The sequence below is a fragment of the Elephas maximus genome, chromosome 13 (genome assembly GCF_024166365.1).
Source record: "Elephas maximus indicus isolate mEleMax1 chromosome 13, mEleMax1 primary haplotype, whole genome shotgun sequence".
NCBI classification, from domain to species: domain Eukaryota; kingdom Metazoa; phylum Chordata; class Mammalia; order Proboscidea; family Elephantidae; genus Elephas; species Elephas maximus.
The window spans coordinates 41,418,915-41,436,999 of NC_064831.1; the positions used below are offsets into that span (position 1 = coordinate 41,418,915).

At 44.3% G+C, this 18,085-nt stretch overlaps 1 protein-coding gene across 4 annotated transcripts in view; it reads right to left on the bottom strand.

Moving 5' to 3' along the window:
* Nucleotides 1-11,940, bottom strand: part of GAB1 (GRB2 associated binding protein 1) — a 143,389-nt gene extending 131,449 nt beyond the window's left edge. For all 4 annotated transcript variants that reach the window (XM_049905785.1, XM_049905783.1, XM_049905784.1 and 1 more), the window contains exon 1: nucleotides 11,858-11,940. In XM_049905785.1, the coding sequence (XP_049761742.1) occupies nucleotides 11,858-11,929 (72 nt within the window). In that variant the 5' untranslated portion in view covers nucleotides 11,930-11,940. The remainder of the gene's footprint in view (nucleotides 1-11,857) is intronic.
* Between the last annotated feature and the right edge of the window lie 6,145 nt (nucleotides 11,941-18,085).

Below are 18,085 nucleotides of genomic sequence, written 5' to 3' on the forward strand. Positions count from 1 at the left end.
AACCAATGCTCCTGGACCACTACATCTGTATGCATGTGTGATGGCTGTGGTGGGAGTTCAGAAAAGGCTCCAGAAGTAAGACAGCAGGCAGAAATTAGCCTGGGCAAGGAAGCAGAAAAGGGAGGGCCAAGAATTCCTGGAGGAGAGAAGAGCACATGCAAAGGCCCGGAGAGACAGATCACACAGCAATTTGGGCAGTTCAGTACAGCTGAAGGGGAAAGCATGCGTGGAGAAGGTGGCAGCAAATTCTACGGCAGAGACGTGCAGACACCACATCACAAACAACCCTGCCAGTCAAGGGAAAAGGTTTGGACATTCAGGTGGGCTAGTGATTAAGAGCTATGGCTGCTAACCAAAGGGTCGGCAGTTCAAATCCACCAGGCACTCCTTGGAAAACCTATGGGGCAGTTCTACTCTGTCCTAGGGTCGCTACGAGTTAGAATTGACTCGATGGCAATGGGTTTGTTTGTAAGAGCAAAGGAACATCGTAGAACAGTTCATGCTGGGAAATGGCATCATCAGATGTGTGTTTCAGAAAAGTCCCCTGGCTGCCTTGATGAACTTTGAAGGAGGCCAAGACTGGAAGCAGCGAGACCAATTGGCTATTGCAGCAATCCAGAAGTAAGGCAAGGAGAGCTTAAGCTACAAAGGGCCAATGAGTCAGGTATTTAGGAGGAAAAACTGACAGGACTTGGCATGGGGTGTGGACAGTGAGGGAGAGAACTGTCACAAAAAACCTCTCTCTTAAGCCACCAGATGGTGGTGGGATTCACTGAGACAGGAACCAGAGGACCAGGTTTAGAGAGAGGCTGCCAAGACTTGTTGTAGACATGCTGACTTTGAGTTCCTGCAGGGTATCTAAAACCAAAAAAACCAAACCCACTGCCATCGAGTCAATTCCAACTCACAGCGACACCATTAAATATACGGAATCCACAGATAATGCTGTAAGAAACAGACTGAGATTGTGTCTCAGAATCATAAGCATATAATTTAGAGGCATTTAACTGGGTTAACTGGGCCTTAAGATCCATTAAAAAAAAAAAAACCCAAGCCAGTTGCCATGGAGTTAATTCTGACTTATGGAGACCCCTTGTGTTACAGAGTAGAACTGCATTCCAAAGGGTTTTCAATGGCTGTGACCCTTCTTTCTAAGGTGCCTCTGAATGGATTCGAACAGTCAACCTTTCAGTTAGTACCTGAGTGCTTAACTGTCTGCACTACCCAGGGATGAGTCAGAATCAATTTGACTGGCAATTGGTTTGATTTTTAAGATCCACAGGTGGGCTTTAAAAGTCAGAAAACATGCAAGGTTATAATAAATGTTTGCATTCCAGCTTTTAAGAAATTTGTGGAAACTGAAAGCCCAGAGTTTTTATCAAATTTTCAAAGGAGGTCATGAGCTCACAAAGGATAAAGAATCACTAACAGAAATGGTAGAAGAGACAACCAAGGGCTAGCCCTAGAACCATTATGGACTCTAACAGTTAAGGAGACTAGAGCATGTTGCCAGCTAGGTACAGGAAGGAACATGTTTTGAAAAGACAGATTGGTCAGCTCCATCACTGTAAGCCAAGAGTTCCATGAAGAATAAGAACTAAAAGGTGTCCATTAGATCTGGCAACAAAGAGGTCATTAGGGACCTTAATGAGAGCTGTTTAGATAAACCAAAACAAACAAAAAAAAATCAAACCTGTTGCCATCAAGTTGATTCCAACGCATAGCGACCCTATAGGACAGAGTACAACTCCCCATAGGGTTGACCAAGGAGCACTTGGTGGATTCCAACTGCTGACCTTTTGGTTAGCAGCCGTAGCTCTTAACCACTACACTACGAGGGTTTCCCCATTTGGGTAAGGGTTGTAGAAAAAAAAAGGAGCCAGGCTGTATTCCATCAATGGATGAGGCAGGAGGAAGAAGAGGCAGAAAAGTATACATATCCCATTTAAGAGTCTGGCTTGGAAAGGGAGGAATCGAAATCAGGTCCCATCATCTTTGAGTATCAAATCTAATTTTTAAGATCTTGGTGAAATCTCTCCTGCCACCTTCATTAAGCCTTCACAGAATCCCTTAATTAATCTCTCTCTGCTGATTTGTTCTAGAGCTTTGTCTTGTATATCACTACTTATAATACAAAGCCCTGGTGGCGTAGCAGTTACGAGCTCAGGCTGCTAACTGAAACGTCTGCAGTTCGAATCCACCAGCCGCTCCATGGAAACCCTATGGGGCAGTTCTACTCTGTCCTGTAGGGTCACTATGAGTCAGAATCGACTCGTCAGCAACGGGTTAATACAAATTGGAGTACTGAAACATCCTATGTCCCCAAAAAACCAAACCCGTTGCTGTGGAGTCATTTAGGACTCACAATGTCCCCTAGGAGCACACAAACTTTTAAAGGGTGGAGACAGTGCCCTCTTCCTCCTCTTAAAGTCCCTCACAGTGCCTTGTTCACGGCAGGCATTTACTCAGCAACTGAAGGATCTGACCTGAGAGGTGAGAGATCCAAATTCCAATTCTAGCCCTGCCAGAACAGCTGGTGAAGTTGTATGACCTCGGACAAATCAATTAGTCTCTCTGAGGCTAATTTTCATTCCCTGTAAAATGAGGAGGTTAGACTTTAGACTACTGGAAAAGGAGACGTGTAAATTTGAAAAAATAGATTCAAAACAGCTGATGTTTTTTAACACAAATTACAGAAAGTAAGACTGGATGAAAAGCTGAAGAACACTCAAACGATATATGAGAGAGTAATGGGTTAGGAAAGTCTGAGAAACACTGGACTAGATGATTTACAATTTCGGGCTCAAAATTCTACAATTATTTGGCCATGCTGTTCAAGAAACTGTGCAAGGTACCACACTGTGCATTTTAGACACAGAGAACAAATACCATCTTTGTCTTCTATAAATTAATATCCTATTACGAACACCAAGAATGATAAATGAAGCCACAATTTTCTCTGTAAACAGATCATGTGCATACACCCACTGTGTCTACTACGGGTCATTGTGAAAATCAGAAAAATATATTAAGCTTGCTTTTCCTGTTTGGAGCATTAGACATTTGTAAATTTGAATCTTTATTTGACTGCTTAAAGGACAGGGAGGAGAAAAAAAATAAATAAACCACTGTTCAATGGCAACAGTTTAATATTGTGCCCTTCTCTCTGAATATAAATGACCTGTATAAATTACTCAGAACACATTGGTTATACGTAACAGCAGCATCAGGAATATATTACCTTCCCAAACATCTTACATTCTTACCATTCAGTATTTCCTTTTACCTTTTCTCAACGCTTCAAATATTTAAACCTGAAATAGTCAGAGAGAACCTGTGAACTTGAATTCTCTACACAACTTTGGGGTCAATTATAACTTTGTCAGAAGGTAGGGGGTTCAAATAATACCTCCCAAACTGAATGAAGTAATCATTCCTCTTCAAGCCCTACACAACACAACTGGAATTCAAAACACTGAAGGTAGTACTTTACCTGGTGTTTCTCATCCAAATGTGAAAGATTAAAGTGCTTTTCTCCCGCTAATCAAGTGGCCATCGCTGGAACCAGATACACTTTGCTCTTGGCTACCATGACTTTGGTCAAGGAACTGACGGGACTGTGTTAAGGGCTGGAGCTGAGAAGGCACAGCAGGCACTTAATTCTTTAACCAGGTAGTCATCTCAGGAGGGAGGAGCCTGCTAGTCAGAAAGTGGCCTAGCCACATTTCCCAACTGAGTAGTAACTGAAAACTGCATTTCGGGAGAGAAAAATAGTCTACAATCTGTGTCACGAAAACAAGCCCCTTAACTAAAATTATGCTAAACCTGATGTTTAATAACTAATATCTCTAGACAATAATGATAAATAGTCAATTCAACCAAGCAGCATGGAAGTAAGCTATTACAGCCTTGGTGTTGACATTCCCTCCCTTCAGACCAGAGGGTGGCTCCTCTTAATTTCAATTTTTTCCCCCATGTGTGGTATTCTTAAAGAAGAGAGTATAAAACTGTTCTTTTTGTTGTTGTTTTCAGATATTAAACAAGTGAAAAATAAAGAAAGGAAAAACAATGAACAGGATAGTTAAAGAAAAGTTTGGTATTTTTCTTTCTTAAAAAAAAAAGATGTAAGATTTTTACACTGAAAAGAAATTTTTGGACTCTCAGTATATTTTTTTGATTCATGGAACAATGTAGCCATTTGTTTTTTAATTTTTCCTCTCAGGACATAGTTTTTTGAACACATAGGAATTACCTGGGCCAAGTACAAATTCAAAGCAAAAAGCTGGAGAAAAAAAAAATACCGCCCTAAGAAAAACCCTTGGAAAAGTGGACATTCTTTCCAGTATATAAAAAGAAAAGAGAACTTAGTTTAGAAATAAGTTCAACTTTGTGAAACAAACACACATAAGTAAGAATGTAACAATTACATGGTAGGAAAACGCGAAGATAACTCACACTTCCCCAGAAGCGCTATTCCTTTGCAACTTACATCTTCAAGCGTAGTGTGCACACAGCAGCTCTCCTAAAGACAACCACGTGGAAAGTTTTTGCTCCCGATAATACTGCAGGATGGGCTTGGCAGCTACAAGTTGTAATCAGAATGCTTCAAGAGCTAATGGAACAGAGATAACGGCTGAACAGGCATTACAGCACACAGTCTGAACTATTTTGTATAAAGCAGGCTGTGAGAATGTCCAAAGCTGCTAGGAGGTTATACTTTTACATGCACTCAGCAAGGAGAACTGTGCTCGTCAATTAGGGAACACTTTACGCCTATGAATAAATAAACTGCTTAAAACATAAGATTCTTTTTTTCCCACTTACGGCATTCTCGTATCATTTAAGGGGCTCACACATACAAGCCTGCAATACTCAGAAACTTCCAGTTCATAAAAGAACTTTTCCCAACAATTCTACATGCCTAAACTGCCATCCACAATTCATTAAGGCCCCTGCAGCTATGCACTTGGCAACTGAAGGGGCTACTTATTTAATAAATGTGGAAATCCACAGTACAATGAGCCACTTTTTCCCCAGGAGTAATATAAAGAAGAAAAGAATGCTAATTTTACTATGCTTGTAGATGAGGAGGAGAGAATAAAAAGACTTGTGACTTGATAAGTTTTCTGTATTTAGTTGACAGCCTGAGATAAAAGGAGTCCCGGAGACAGACGCTGAGGCTTTTAGCCAAGTTCAAATGGCAAATTCAGATGGAGCTCTAACTTGGTGGAAATTAGCCACCATGTTAATGCAAGGAATGTGAAATGAGAGAAAACCCTCCATCAACAGTCAGAAGGGGTTTAATGTGATCCAATGGCGTTATTCTTTTTCCCCCAACACTAGCTGGCACACACAGCTGGGCTAAGATGGCTTCCAAAGTCCAAAATAAAGACGCTAGCCCAAGGCAGCCCTGGCCCTCCTGCTGGAACTCAGAAGCAAATGAATCAAAGGCTCTTTTATTCTTCGTCCCCGCAGAACATGCTCCTTCTCTGTTGCAAACTAAATGCTTGCCAGAATGAATTATTTAGTTCAAAACAGACATAAAGAAATCTTAAATAACACATATCCTCTAGAATTTTAATAAGCTCAGGTGGACCAAACAGTTGTTGGTTTGTTTCTAGTTTGATATGGAAAACTCAATCCTGCTCAGGTTTCCATCAGGGGCATAAGGTCATGGCAGAAGCAGAAACTTCTCCAACTAGAAACTCTCTGCTATGCGTGAAAACTGAGGTGTTGAAGCGTTCTTTTCAGTAGGATGTCTAAACTCAACACACAAAGTCATCTTTCTTCCTCCAAAACCAGCCTTCCCTTATGGCTTTGCTATTCCTGCCCCCAGCACCTTGGCTGTCCCAAGAACACAGCTTGAAATTTATTCTTGAAATTTATTCCTGAAGTATTCCCTGGCAGCTACCTCCGGGCACTGCTCTTGGTCTTAACTGTTAAGCAGTTACTGTCTGGGTCAGTCATTTGGCAATTAATCACAGATGGCCTTATATTTCTACCAAAAAAAAAAAAAAACCCGTTGCCGTCAAGTCCATTTTGACTCATAGTGACCCAACAGGAGAGAGCAGAAATGCCCCATAGGGTTTCCAAGGAGCAGCTGGTGAATTCGAACTACTGACCTTTTGGTTGGCAGCCAAGCTCTTAACCACTGTGTCACCAAGGCTCCAACAGATATCTAGTAAAAGGATTTCAATGTCCATGTGTTTACAGCCTGTCTACAGCCTGCCCAGATTAGAAACTCCTTAAGGGCAGGGAGTGAGACTTTTCCTCCATTGTATTCTATGCAAGGCACATTACAAAAGCCCCAGAAATACCTGTTTCTTCATTCAGTCAGCAACTCTTGTTGAGCTTCTACTCCAAGCCAGGCACAGCACCCAGGATAGTGAACATGGCCTTCAAAGGCCCTGTGCTCAAAGGAGCTTACATTCTGTTAGGAGAAATACCAGAGGGTCCCAAAGAATCAGGCTCTGGCATATACACACTAAACTATTTAAGATGAGCAATAAACTAAGATTAATTTCCCAAAAAGGAGGCCTATTGAGAAGCACCCCTTTCACCAAAAGAAATGCCTGAGAAGAATGTTAAACTGCAAGAGAGGTTAGGATCTAGACCAACGCCTCCCCCCCTCACTCCACTTTACAGATAAAGAAACTAACAGTCAGAACGGTTAAAATGGTTAAAAGCCAGGTGAATACAGGGCCCTGATACTCAGTGGGGGTTCCATCAAATACCTTCCAAAAAAAAAAAAAAACTTCAAAGGAAAGCAGTAGTCATCCACCTAGTACAATGCCCCTCCTGTCTATAAGTCTAAGAAAACTGAGTGCTAGCACTTAATGTATATTTTGAATCTATCACCTCTTAGACTTTCTCACATTGCAAATGATCAAATCTTAAGTATCTATGTTTTATGTTGACCCCAAAATCCAAATTTTTACTTAATCTCAAAAAATGCTTTATTCTCTTCCTTACACATTTGTTGGAAACCCTGGTGGCATAGTGGTTAAGTGCTACAGCTGCTAACCAAGAGGTCGGCAGCTCAAATCCACCAGGCGCTCCTTGGAAACTCTACGGGGCAGTTCTATTCTGTGCTATAGGGTTGCTAGGAGTTGAAATCGACTCCATGGCAGTGGGTTTGGTTTTTCTGGGTACGCATTTGTTAAGCAAGATTATGGCAATACACACTGAAATAACCAATTCAGCTGTCAACCAGATTGTCCAAGTGTAACTCTTGCTGTATTATTGTATTTTGTCCAAAGATCATCTTTAAAAGAAATAATGAAAAACAGAATTCTAAAATCACTTTCCAAACGGACACACCTTCCTGAAGATAATTTGTGAACTGCAAAAGAAAGCAATCAGATTTAGGGATTCTGCAAGTTTTACTTGGACAGTTTTGTACTTACCATTAAGCCCAGGCACAACAAAAGAATTAACTATCACAAAGGCTTAATGTAACTGTCATTTGATGATCTTTGTTAATAGAAACGTTCCTGCCACACTTGAAAAGATAAAAAGAAAACGTTAAGAATCTGAATAGAAGGTTTACTAACATGATGACTGCAAGAAAAAATTTCCTTCAACAAACTATGCTCCTTCAATAACTGTAAGCAAAAGCTTCAGAGTCTGTTGATTGCGCCCGGTAATCACCAGAAAAGGGATAGGAAGAGCTTCCAGACATCATAGTTTTCTTTGGTGTAGTGACACTACTGAGCAGGGACTCAGGAAATGCTTAGCAAGGTCCTGGGTTGTCCTTGAACCAAGGAGGTGCTTATATCCTGCCTGCCCACCCTCCTCATGTCAGATGTCAGGTGCCCACCTAGTGGGAGAGGTTATTTCTGTTTCCAGGCCCATTTCCAGAATCAGGACTGCAGACAAAGAACCGGCCTATTAGTTGACAGCTGCAGAGCAGACAGAGCCCAAGCTGGGTGCAGATTAGGCATTCGAGACTTGTTCCCAGGCTGGCTGTCAGCTTATAGGCCACCTTGCTCTGGCCTCAGAAGCAGGTTCACCTGCTGAGATTGCACACCTGCCCAACACTGACAGCCAGGCCACAAAGGAGTCAAAACTTGGTGTCCAGGCTCGAGGAAGGCCACAGGGAAGCACCCCCTACAGAGCTACAGTGGTGACCAGTTGGCTTGAAGCAATCCTTTAATTCTGGATTTACACTTTCTGCTAAAATTTCAAGTCCTGATGAAAATTCCACCATTATTTCAAATGGATGATTCGTCTTTAAGTAACTCTTTAAAAATCTAGGCAACACTGTTAAGCTCGCACTACCAAGAGTTTACTCATTTTCTGTTACCCTAGTGACAAAAGATCTACACACGTGATTCCACTTGGGTCCAAAACAAAACAACAAAAATCAGCTGTCTAATACATAACACAGGACAAAAACAGCACCACCGTATTGAAAAGAATGGAAGAAATCATAAAATTTTCCACCTCCATTTTAAGTAGGCTTTTAAAAAAAATTCAAAGAATGAGACACATACAAGGCAGTTTTACCCATATGCAAACAAACATAGGACAAATTAAATAAGAAAAGGCTGGGAGTCTGTCTCTCACCTTTTAATTCATAAAACCTCTTTAGGAAAGAGATTTCACTCTCTTTAGGAAATTCAAGAAAGGCTTACAGATGAGATGCAGACACTGGGGTGTAAAGAAAACAATGCTGCTTGAGTTGAAACAGCAAACATAAAATGGAGTTGTAAATGGAATGCATTGGGTGACTTTAAAAATAAAGCTAAAACAATTTTGTGTGACTTAAAAGCCCTTAAGGATCATCTTAATCGGTGTTTGGCCTACCTTATAAATACTGTGAACAACAAGACAACTGTCAAAGCCCCACGGGTCAAACGTTTCCCAGAAGAATGATAATGCTCAGTCTCTGAGGTCTCATTTAATAATTACAGTACCACGCATCTGAGATATCTTTTCACAGCAAATCCATTCATTAAAAACCATTATAAAGCAACGTTTTGCCCACTGGGTGGCCAACAATGTTTCCTTTCATCCAGAAAATAAAGATTCTACGTGAAAAGAGAACAGGCATAGGCAATGCATATATACATAATCAACGGCACTGGGTTTGGTTTTTTGGTTTTTGGGTATCATTAATGGTCAAAAGCTGCTTTAGCAAAAACAATCTAAATTGGATAAAAAAAAATTGGATACCTAAGCCAAAAGATCAACAATAATCTGGGAATGGCAACATCTTCTGGGCAACCAATTTCACAGCTAAAAAATGAGACAAGCCTCACTTAAACACTCTGCCTCATCCTCTTAGCTACCTCAGCTGAGAGCCACCCTGCCCACCGTCTTCCTGGGCCATCTTAGCACATTCCACTACTACGTAAAGAAAATACACTAGTGCTCCACTGGGCAAGAAAAAAAAAAACAGCCTTTCCCCAGCTGTTAGGGGTATATTCTTCCCTCCGCTGAGGGAAAACACAAATATGAGTCCACTGTCTCTCTAGTCTTCCCATGGTTCCAGACTACATTGAACTTGTTCCTTGAAACACATCTACAAAGCATCCATACCACTCAACCTGGGCACATAATCATAAACTACTTTGCACTATTGGTTCATTTTTCACATATGCCTGTCTTCCTGAAGACTCGAAAAGCTGCTTCAAGGCAAACTCCAGGTCTGACATTTCTTTTGCACACCACATCTGCTCTACAGCCCACTTCCTCCTGGCATTCTCAACTAATATCCACAGACTCATAGAAAGTTATAATCGGAAAGAACCTTTAGGGATGATTTAGTCCAAGCCCCGTATTTGAAATGAACTAGATGAGCCTCATTAACCTTTTACAGCTCAGTGAGTCAGGTAGACCTGGGTTCAAATCCTGCCTCTGGCATGTTCTGGTTGGATAGATTGTTTTCTCACCTGTGAAACAGAGATAATACCTACCTCATAAAATAAGGGTCAAAAAAGAAAAAAATAAAAATAAAATATATACACACACACATTTGAACCTCCTTTTTTTTGTCCTTGTTAAGACACAATCTTTTTGGTTGATTTTCCTTCTGGTTTATACTACATTACATTGCAAGCCTAAGAGGCAGGACTCCCCCCACCCGCCTATATTTTCTAACCTTATGGTACCTAATAGAGTACTTAGCGTCTTTCGAAAAAGCCATAACTAACATGTGAAAGAATGCATTAAACAAACCTCTATTACCAATACCTAGTTCCCCAAGAACCTAATCACTAGACTACTAGTGGAAAGGTTGGCAGTTGGAACCCACTCAAAGGCACCTAGGAAGATAGGCCTGGCTATCTACTTCCAAAAGGTCACAGCCCTGAAACCCCCGTGGAGCAGTTCTACTCTGCAAGCACAGGGTCATGACGATCAGAATCAACTCTGTGGCAACTAACAACAGCTGCATGTCTTTCCTAAATTGTGTCTTCTCGAAACTAACATACCTCCAGCTCCCTACCCACCCCCCTCTCACACACACCTATCCCTTTAGAACCAAGAGCTGAAAAAACCACTGCCTCTCCCCTTATTTTTGGAATAAAGCTAGTATCTCTACCAGGATATGCAGACAAACAGTTGACAGGTGGAGTGACAGAGTTTGGAAGGATTCAAAATCTCTGGAGAACTTTCTTAGGATTTATGGCATCGATCCCTGAAATGAGAATTACTTGTCTATAACAAATTCTGGCAAAAGTAAACCAGAAACTCACTGGTGAGCTGTCAGTGAAGTTAAATATTGCACTTCAGTCTGTTCCATGAAAGCAAACAGTGACTAATACGATTAACTTCAGCTCTAATACTGGATGGAGATATCCTCCAACAAGAAACAGGTTCCAGTAGCACAAGTGTCAGTCCCAGGTAGAAAATTTATATTTGAGTGAACATAAATACTGCTTTTTAAAATTTTACTAGAAAAAGTATTTGCTCCGTACGCCAGCATAAAAGTGTTCTCTCTTTCCTTTGCAGGAGGCAGCGACAAAAAAAAAAAAAAAAAAAAAAAATGGGGGCGGGGAGATCTCAGACGCCTGAAGAGGACATAGATTTCCACTAAAGTTGGTTCTTTCAAGGAATATTTTTTCCAACAGCATCGTGTATCAATTACACAAATGCCATTTAAGCCACGCTGGTGCCCTGGGAAAGATTGGCAACACACAGAAATTCCTTCTGGCTTCAGCTGTCCCCTCCTGCGGGGCTTGACAGCGCGTTCAAGACGCCCAAACACCAGCCAGCAGGCTCCCCCCAGTGCCTTCCTCTCGCAGCAAACCGCCAGGGCTCTCGGGCCAAACTCCAATGTCCCTCAATTCAAAACCGCGAAAATGTGAACCCTGCTAAGCAAACGGTAGGGCGCGTTAAGAACTTTTTCTTTTTGCGCAGACATGAGATGCTTGTCTCCGATACCAATTTCTTAGCTCCACCGTCCCTTCCCCGAAACCCACCTCCAAGGGAAGTGAAGAAAGAGCGTGGACCAAAGAGGGCTGGCGGCCCCTACGGTTTTCCTAGTGCCACCACCCCCATAATTAGGTGCAGAAAGATAAAAAGAAAGGAGAATGCGCCTCTCCCCGCCTTACCCCACCCCACAACTGCTAGAAGCAATAGTAAAAACATGCAGCGGGAGTTCATCTGGAAACCCTGGGCCCTCCTATGGGGCGGTAAGGCCCGAAATGCAGGCCGTCCGGAATCTGGAGGAAGAAAGTTGCCAGGCGAAGTGAAGTGTAAGCCAGGGCGTGAGTGTACAGCACCCGGTCCCCAGCCTGATGGGAGAAGGGGCCGAGGGTAAAAGAGATGCGGATTAAAAAGCCCCGCGCGCGAGCAGCTGCAGCCGCCAGCCAGCTCGGGACCGGGTGCCGCTGGCAGAGCCTCTACTTACATAACGCTTCAACTTTTTCTCCGGCGGGGACTTGCGGAGCCACCCCGAGCAGACCACTTCGCCACCGCTCATGATGCACACCTCTCCGGCCCTGAGCGGGGCAGCTGAGGGGCGGGCAGGCGCGCTCCCGATACAGCCGACGCCTGCGGGGCGCACAACGGCGAGGTCCTAGCTCTCCTGGCCGCGCACCCTCCGCGGACAGGACAGGCGAGCTCCCAACGCGCGCTCGGCCCGCTCTTGCGCGGGGCTCCCGGCGTCCGAGCGTCTCGCTGGCAGCTCCACAGATGTGAGCAGAAGCGGGATGCTCCGCCGCTGCCGACCGCACTGGGCAGCGGCTGCCGCGGGGCCGAGGGCGCCCCGGCCTCTCCTTAATGCGCCCGCCTCGCCACCAGGCGCGCCGTCCCACCGGCCGCCTCAGCAGCGCTCAGGCTCAACTGGGCCGGCGTCTTCGCGGGACTCTATCCGGACAAGGAGCCAGCGCCTCGGTGCCTTGCGCTCCGCCCCCTCGGGACAGAACCTCCCCAGAGAGCCTTCCGAAACAGACACCGCTGCACGCACACAATGCTCCGCGCGGTGCCTACTCCCGCTCGCCCGCTCTCGGTTTCGGTGAGCCCTGCGCAATCCAGTCCTTCGTCCTCCTCGAGGGAGGGCGGCTCGCTTCTCTGCGGCGCCCGGGAAGCCGGGAGGAAAGGGAAAGCTGAGAGGGTCCCGCGTGCAGCGGGTGCAGGCAAGGTCCCGGGACGCGGAGGGAGCCGCCCAGTCGGCGGCGATGCGCGGCGCGTCGACGAGGTGCGGGCGCGGAGAGGGCGCAGGTCCCGCCAGAGGGTGGGTCCGTTCTCGCCGCCGCCGATGAGGGCGGGGAACGGCGGAGGAATGAGGCGCCCGGCTGCGGGGAGGGATCCCACTGTCCCGTCCCCTCACGCTCCTCCCCCGCCACCTCCCCCACCCTGGGGTGCGCGGCAGGTTCTGAGCGGCCACGGGTCCCGGCCCGATCCCTCCCTCTCTTGGCCTCCGGGCTGCTGTTCCTCCCTTTTCTCCTTCTCCTCCCAGTTCGGGCCCGGCTCCGGTTTCTGCCTAGACTTTCTCTGAAACTCGGCCGGAGCGTTCCAGCCAAAACAACAAGGGCTGGAGGAGGAGGAGGAGGAGAACGAGGGAGGGAGCGAACTAAGGAGGGAGGGAGCCGGAGTCCGAGAGGCACCCTGGGATCTGTAGTTCGGAACGCGAGAGCAGAATCTCGGCCGCCCGGCGATGGTGTCGGTGGGAGCCCCCAGAGTACCCCTCGCCTGGGAAGGCGGCGGAGGCCGGGCGAGGGCAACCCCGGCGGGGCTCGGGCGCGGGGAGGGGCGGGGAACGTTAACATGTTCAGTGCCGGGCTTACCACCTTGAGCTAGCCCGGGTGTCAGTTCCGAGTGCGTACTGTGCTCCAGACCGGGAGTTTCGGGGTTTTCCGTGTTTGACTGTCCACAAAGCCAAAGAGGCCAGACAGAGACCCCGGCGTCGTAGGGAGGCGGCGACTCCGCGGGTTCCCGCCGCGAGAGACCGAAGAGCCGGGTCTAGGACGGCTGCATGGCGTCCTGGGGACCGCCAGGACTGGGGTGGGAGAGTCCCTGGCGGCGCCGCGAAAGTGGTGGGAGCACTTCATGGAGCCAAAGAATTTGAAGTCCTTCGCTCACCCCATTTGTTGTCAGCTTCTTCCACTTGTATTTGGTTAAAATCAACCCCTGCCCGGTATGTTTGGCTAGAAAAGGGAAAATTACTGAATGTTCTGTTCTACTTGCCTGTTTGTGTGTTTTACAATTATTTTACCTGGGCTTGAGTGTAACATGATCCTGTAATGTAATACATTTTCCAATTTATTTACGAAAAATAAAGCCCCAAAACAAATTTTAGAAGGCTGTAGTTGTAATTTTCCGTCAAGTCGATTTGGACTCACGGCAACCCCATGTGTGCAGAGTAAGACTGTGCTCCTTAGAATTTTCAAGGCTGTGACCTTTTCAAACTAGAGAGCTTCTGCTTCTGAGTGGATTCGAACCACCTCTGAGCGGGTTTGAGCTGCCAACCTTTCCTTTAAGGTAATAGTGAAGCCCTGGGTGGTATAGGATAGTAAACAAATAAAAGGTCAACATAAGTACAGATTGTGATAAATGTGCTATGAAGGAAATAAACACAGCAAGGTAAAGAATAACAGGTGGGACTAGGTCTTGAGGAGGTATTTAGCCAGAGATTTGAAAGATGCTCTAAAGAAAGAGGAGAATCAGAATTGGTTTATTGAAGGATAAAAGAGTTAACCATAGAGAGAACTGGAGAAAGAATAAGCAAAGAATTACTTCGTACAACCAAAAAATCCAAACCAGTTGCCGGCGCATTGATTCTGACTTATGTCGACCCCTTCCTTGTGTGACGCAGCAGAACTGTGCTCCATAGAGTTTTCCATGGCTAATTTTTTCAGATGTAGAGGCATGGGGGAGGAGGCACACCAGGTGACACTGTCAGAGGGAATGTCACCAAAATGACTATAAAAAATCTCATTAGTTACAACAACAGAAACATTTTTCATAAGCCCAGCTTACATGTGTTAATATACCTAGGAGGCTAAAACTATGCTAATTTATTTTTTGAACAGTCTAATGCGATCCCATCAGAGCTGTCGTTATTAGCCAATGGCAATGACACTGCAAATCACGCTGGTTTCATCTACACATGCAGCAAGCACACGATATTGTTTTTGTTGCTCCCAGTGTTTTTATAGTCGCCGATTTTGCCAAATTTTCTGGTGTTTTAGCTACAATATTGTGGTAATTAGTGTTTGTGAACCTCTATCAATAACTTTTTTGAGAATGAAGTAGTAATTAAATGAAAAGGAGTCATATATGAGAATTATGATTCATAAGTAACATTAGTACAAAAAACATTACTAAGGCTTCTGTATGATCTGGTACAGGAGGAGCTCCCTGGGGGGTGGGTGATACCTGAGTTACTGCACTGGGTGACACCAGCCCTAGCGACACCGCTGATCACCAGGCTTTTCTTCTCTCGCACCTCTGAATGGACTGGAACCACCAGCCTTTTGGTTTACAGTCACAGCTACACACATTAACTGTTTACACCACCCACGGACTCCTGGTTACATCATAGTCCAAATGGAGCCCCCTGGGCACCTGTAAGTGTGGCAAAGAAAGACTCTGAAGAAAGAGCAGAGAGGCTGCTGAATTGTGCAAGCCCCAGACTCCTAAACTGGGGCACTGATAAATGACACCCCCATTACACAAGCGTAAATGGCTTCATCATTCAGTAACTCTCCATTAAGTTAATATCTCCATTACTGTAACCCGTATCAGAAAAATACTATGAAAATAGAATTAATTTAGCAACCTAGTAAGTAAATTATCGGAAAATAAAGCTGGTATTCTAAACCTATCTTCAGCTTACATAAAGAGCTTAGTATGTAGAAAAAATAAAATCAGAAGAGGTCTGGTTCCATTGAGGTTTAGAGCCCTTCATCTTTTTTTTTTTATATATAATTTTTATTGTGCTTTAAGTGATAGTTTACAAATCAAGTCAGTCTCTCACACAAAAACCCATATACACCTTGCTACCCACTCCAGATTACTCTCCCCCTAATAAGACAGCCCGCTCTCTCCCTCCACTCTCTCTTTTCATGTCCATTTCGCCAGCTTCTAACCCCCTCCACCCTCTCATCTCCCCTCCAGGCAGGAGATGCCAACATAGTCTCAAGTGTCCACCTGATCCAAGAAGCTCACTCCTCACCAGCATCCCTCTCCAACCCATTGTCCAGTCCAATCCATGTCTGAGCCCTTCATCTTTTGACAGGTACTTTGAGTATCACAAGGGCTTGGTTTTTAGATCTGGATTCATTTTTCAGGTCATCGATTTTTCAAATCATGACCTTGAGCAAATTACACGGTGTATCCGAGCTTCAGTTTCCCAATATGTGAAATGGAATAATAATACTGATATTGCAGAATTTTTGTGAAAATTAGCAATGATAGACTATTAAATGCCTGGCACATATATAGATGTTAGAGGGCTTCAGTGTTTGTTGTTGCTTTTCTTAAACCTTAAGGCTTTTTAGAACACAAGTGGGTGTAGTTTTCACCATGGCAGCCAATGAGCCAAAGCCATTCTTAAGTAAATGAGTACAGATCTTGCCACAAGTCCTCCAAACAAAAATAAATCATTGCATTTGTTTTTCACTTCTCCATAGGCAGTGTGTATATACACTGAGTCAAAAGTATTTACGAATTACATTCTAAGGCTAATCTGTCATTGAGTCATAACTGTTGGCTTTAGCAAATTTGCTACTCCCTGTTATCAAGTTCTTTTTAATAAGAAAATTTTAGTATGTCTTCCACTGTTTGGGAAACCCTGGTGGCATAGTGGTTAAGAACTGCAGCTGTTAACCAAAAGGTTGGCAGTTTTAATCCACCAGGCACTCCTTGGAAACTCTATGGGGCGGTTCTGCTCTGTCCTATAGGGCCGCTATGAGTCGGAATCAACTCAACAGCAGTGGGTGGGTCCACTGTTTAGCATTTGGCTATTCCAATATTTTTTTCCCTTATTTCAAATAAGTAGTCAATTAACTCATTTCCGTATAAGAAATCTTTAAACATTTTTCCCCTATCTTTTACTGTGATGTTCTAAGCTGATATTTCTACAGAACAAATAAGGGCTGAAGATATGTATCCATGTACGTATTTTAGAAATGTTCATTATTTTTACATTATTTGCCATTTTTAGATTATCTCTTTGTCTTAGTCATCTAGTGCTGCTATAACAGAAATACCACAAGTGGATGGCTTTAACGAAGAGAAGTTTATTTTCTCACAGTAAACTAGGCTAAAGTCCAAATTCATTCAGGGTGTCAGCTCCAGAGGAAGGCATTCTCTCTCAGTTGGCCTTCTCATCAACCTTGCCCCGGGCTAGGAGCTTCTCAGAACAGGGACCCCGAGTCTAAAGGATGCACGCTGCTCGCAGCGCTGCTTTCTTGGTGGTATGAAGTTCCCCTGTCTCTCTGCTTGCTTCTTTTATATCTCAAGAGATTGGCTTAAGACACAATCCAATCTCTAGGCTGAGTCCTGCCTCACTGACACAACTGCTGCCCATCCTCCTCATTAACATCATAGAGGCAGGATTTACAACATGTAGGAAAATGACACGATACCGGGAATCATGGCCCAGCCAAATTGATACATATGTTTTTTGGGGTGACAATTCAATCCATGACACTCTTAAATCACATTTTATATGTTTATACATAAAAGAAAAGGTATGCTGGAAAAAACTATTACATGTACCCACCCAAATCCATTGCTATTGAGTGGATTCTCACTCATGGCGACCCTGTAAGGACAGAACTGCCCTAGAGAGTTTCCAAGGCTATAAATCCTTAAGTAAGTGCCGTCTTTCTCCCTCAGAGCAGCTGGTAGTTTCCAACCACTGACCTTTCAGTTAGCAGCCGAGCGCTTTAACCACTGAGCCACCATATCTTAAATTTCATTCATGCAACAAAGATTTATGGAATTCCTTGTGTATGCAAGTCCCTCAAGACTGGGAATACAATAGGGAGGCAAGTCAGGCTTTTTCCTGTACTCCTTCCATCCTGGAGAAAAACATTCAATCAGCCGTGGCCTTCTTGCCATTCTCAAAGGCATTCTTCTCTCTTCCCACTACAAGGCCTCAGTTCTTACTGTTCTTGGCCTGGAATGCTGGCCTCCCCCTTGCCTGACTTTCATTTTATTCAGGGTAGGGGTTGGTCAGTTCACCTTTCAGATCACAGGTCACCCATCTCTTCTGCAGGAAACCTTTTCTTCTTCCCCCAGGTTGAGTTATATTCCCCTTCTCTACCCTCCACAGCCCTCTGCGTCTCTTCTTTCAGAATGCTTCTCATAGTTGTCATTTTGCATCTGTTTGTGAGATTCTTTTATTGATATCTGCTTCTCTCACTAAATGCTAAACTCCACAGAGGGAAATGACTTTGTACCCCTAACACCTAGCAGAGTACCTGGAATATAAAAAACCAAACCTGTTGCCATCGAGTCAATTCCGACTCATACTGACCCTACAGAACAGAGGAGAACTGTCCCACAGAGTTTGCATGGAGCACCTGGTGGATTCGAACTGCCAGCCTTTTGGTTAGCAGCTGTAGCTCTTAACCACTATGCCACCAGGGTTTCTGCCTGGCATATAAAAAAAAAAAAAATTTTTTTT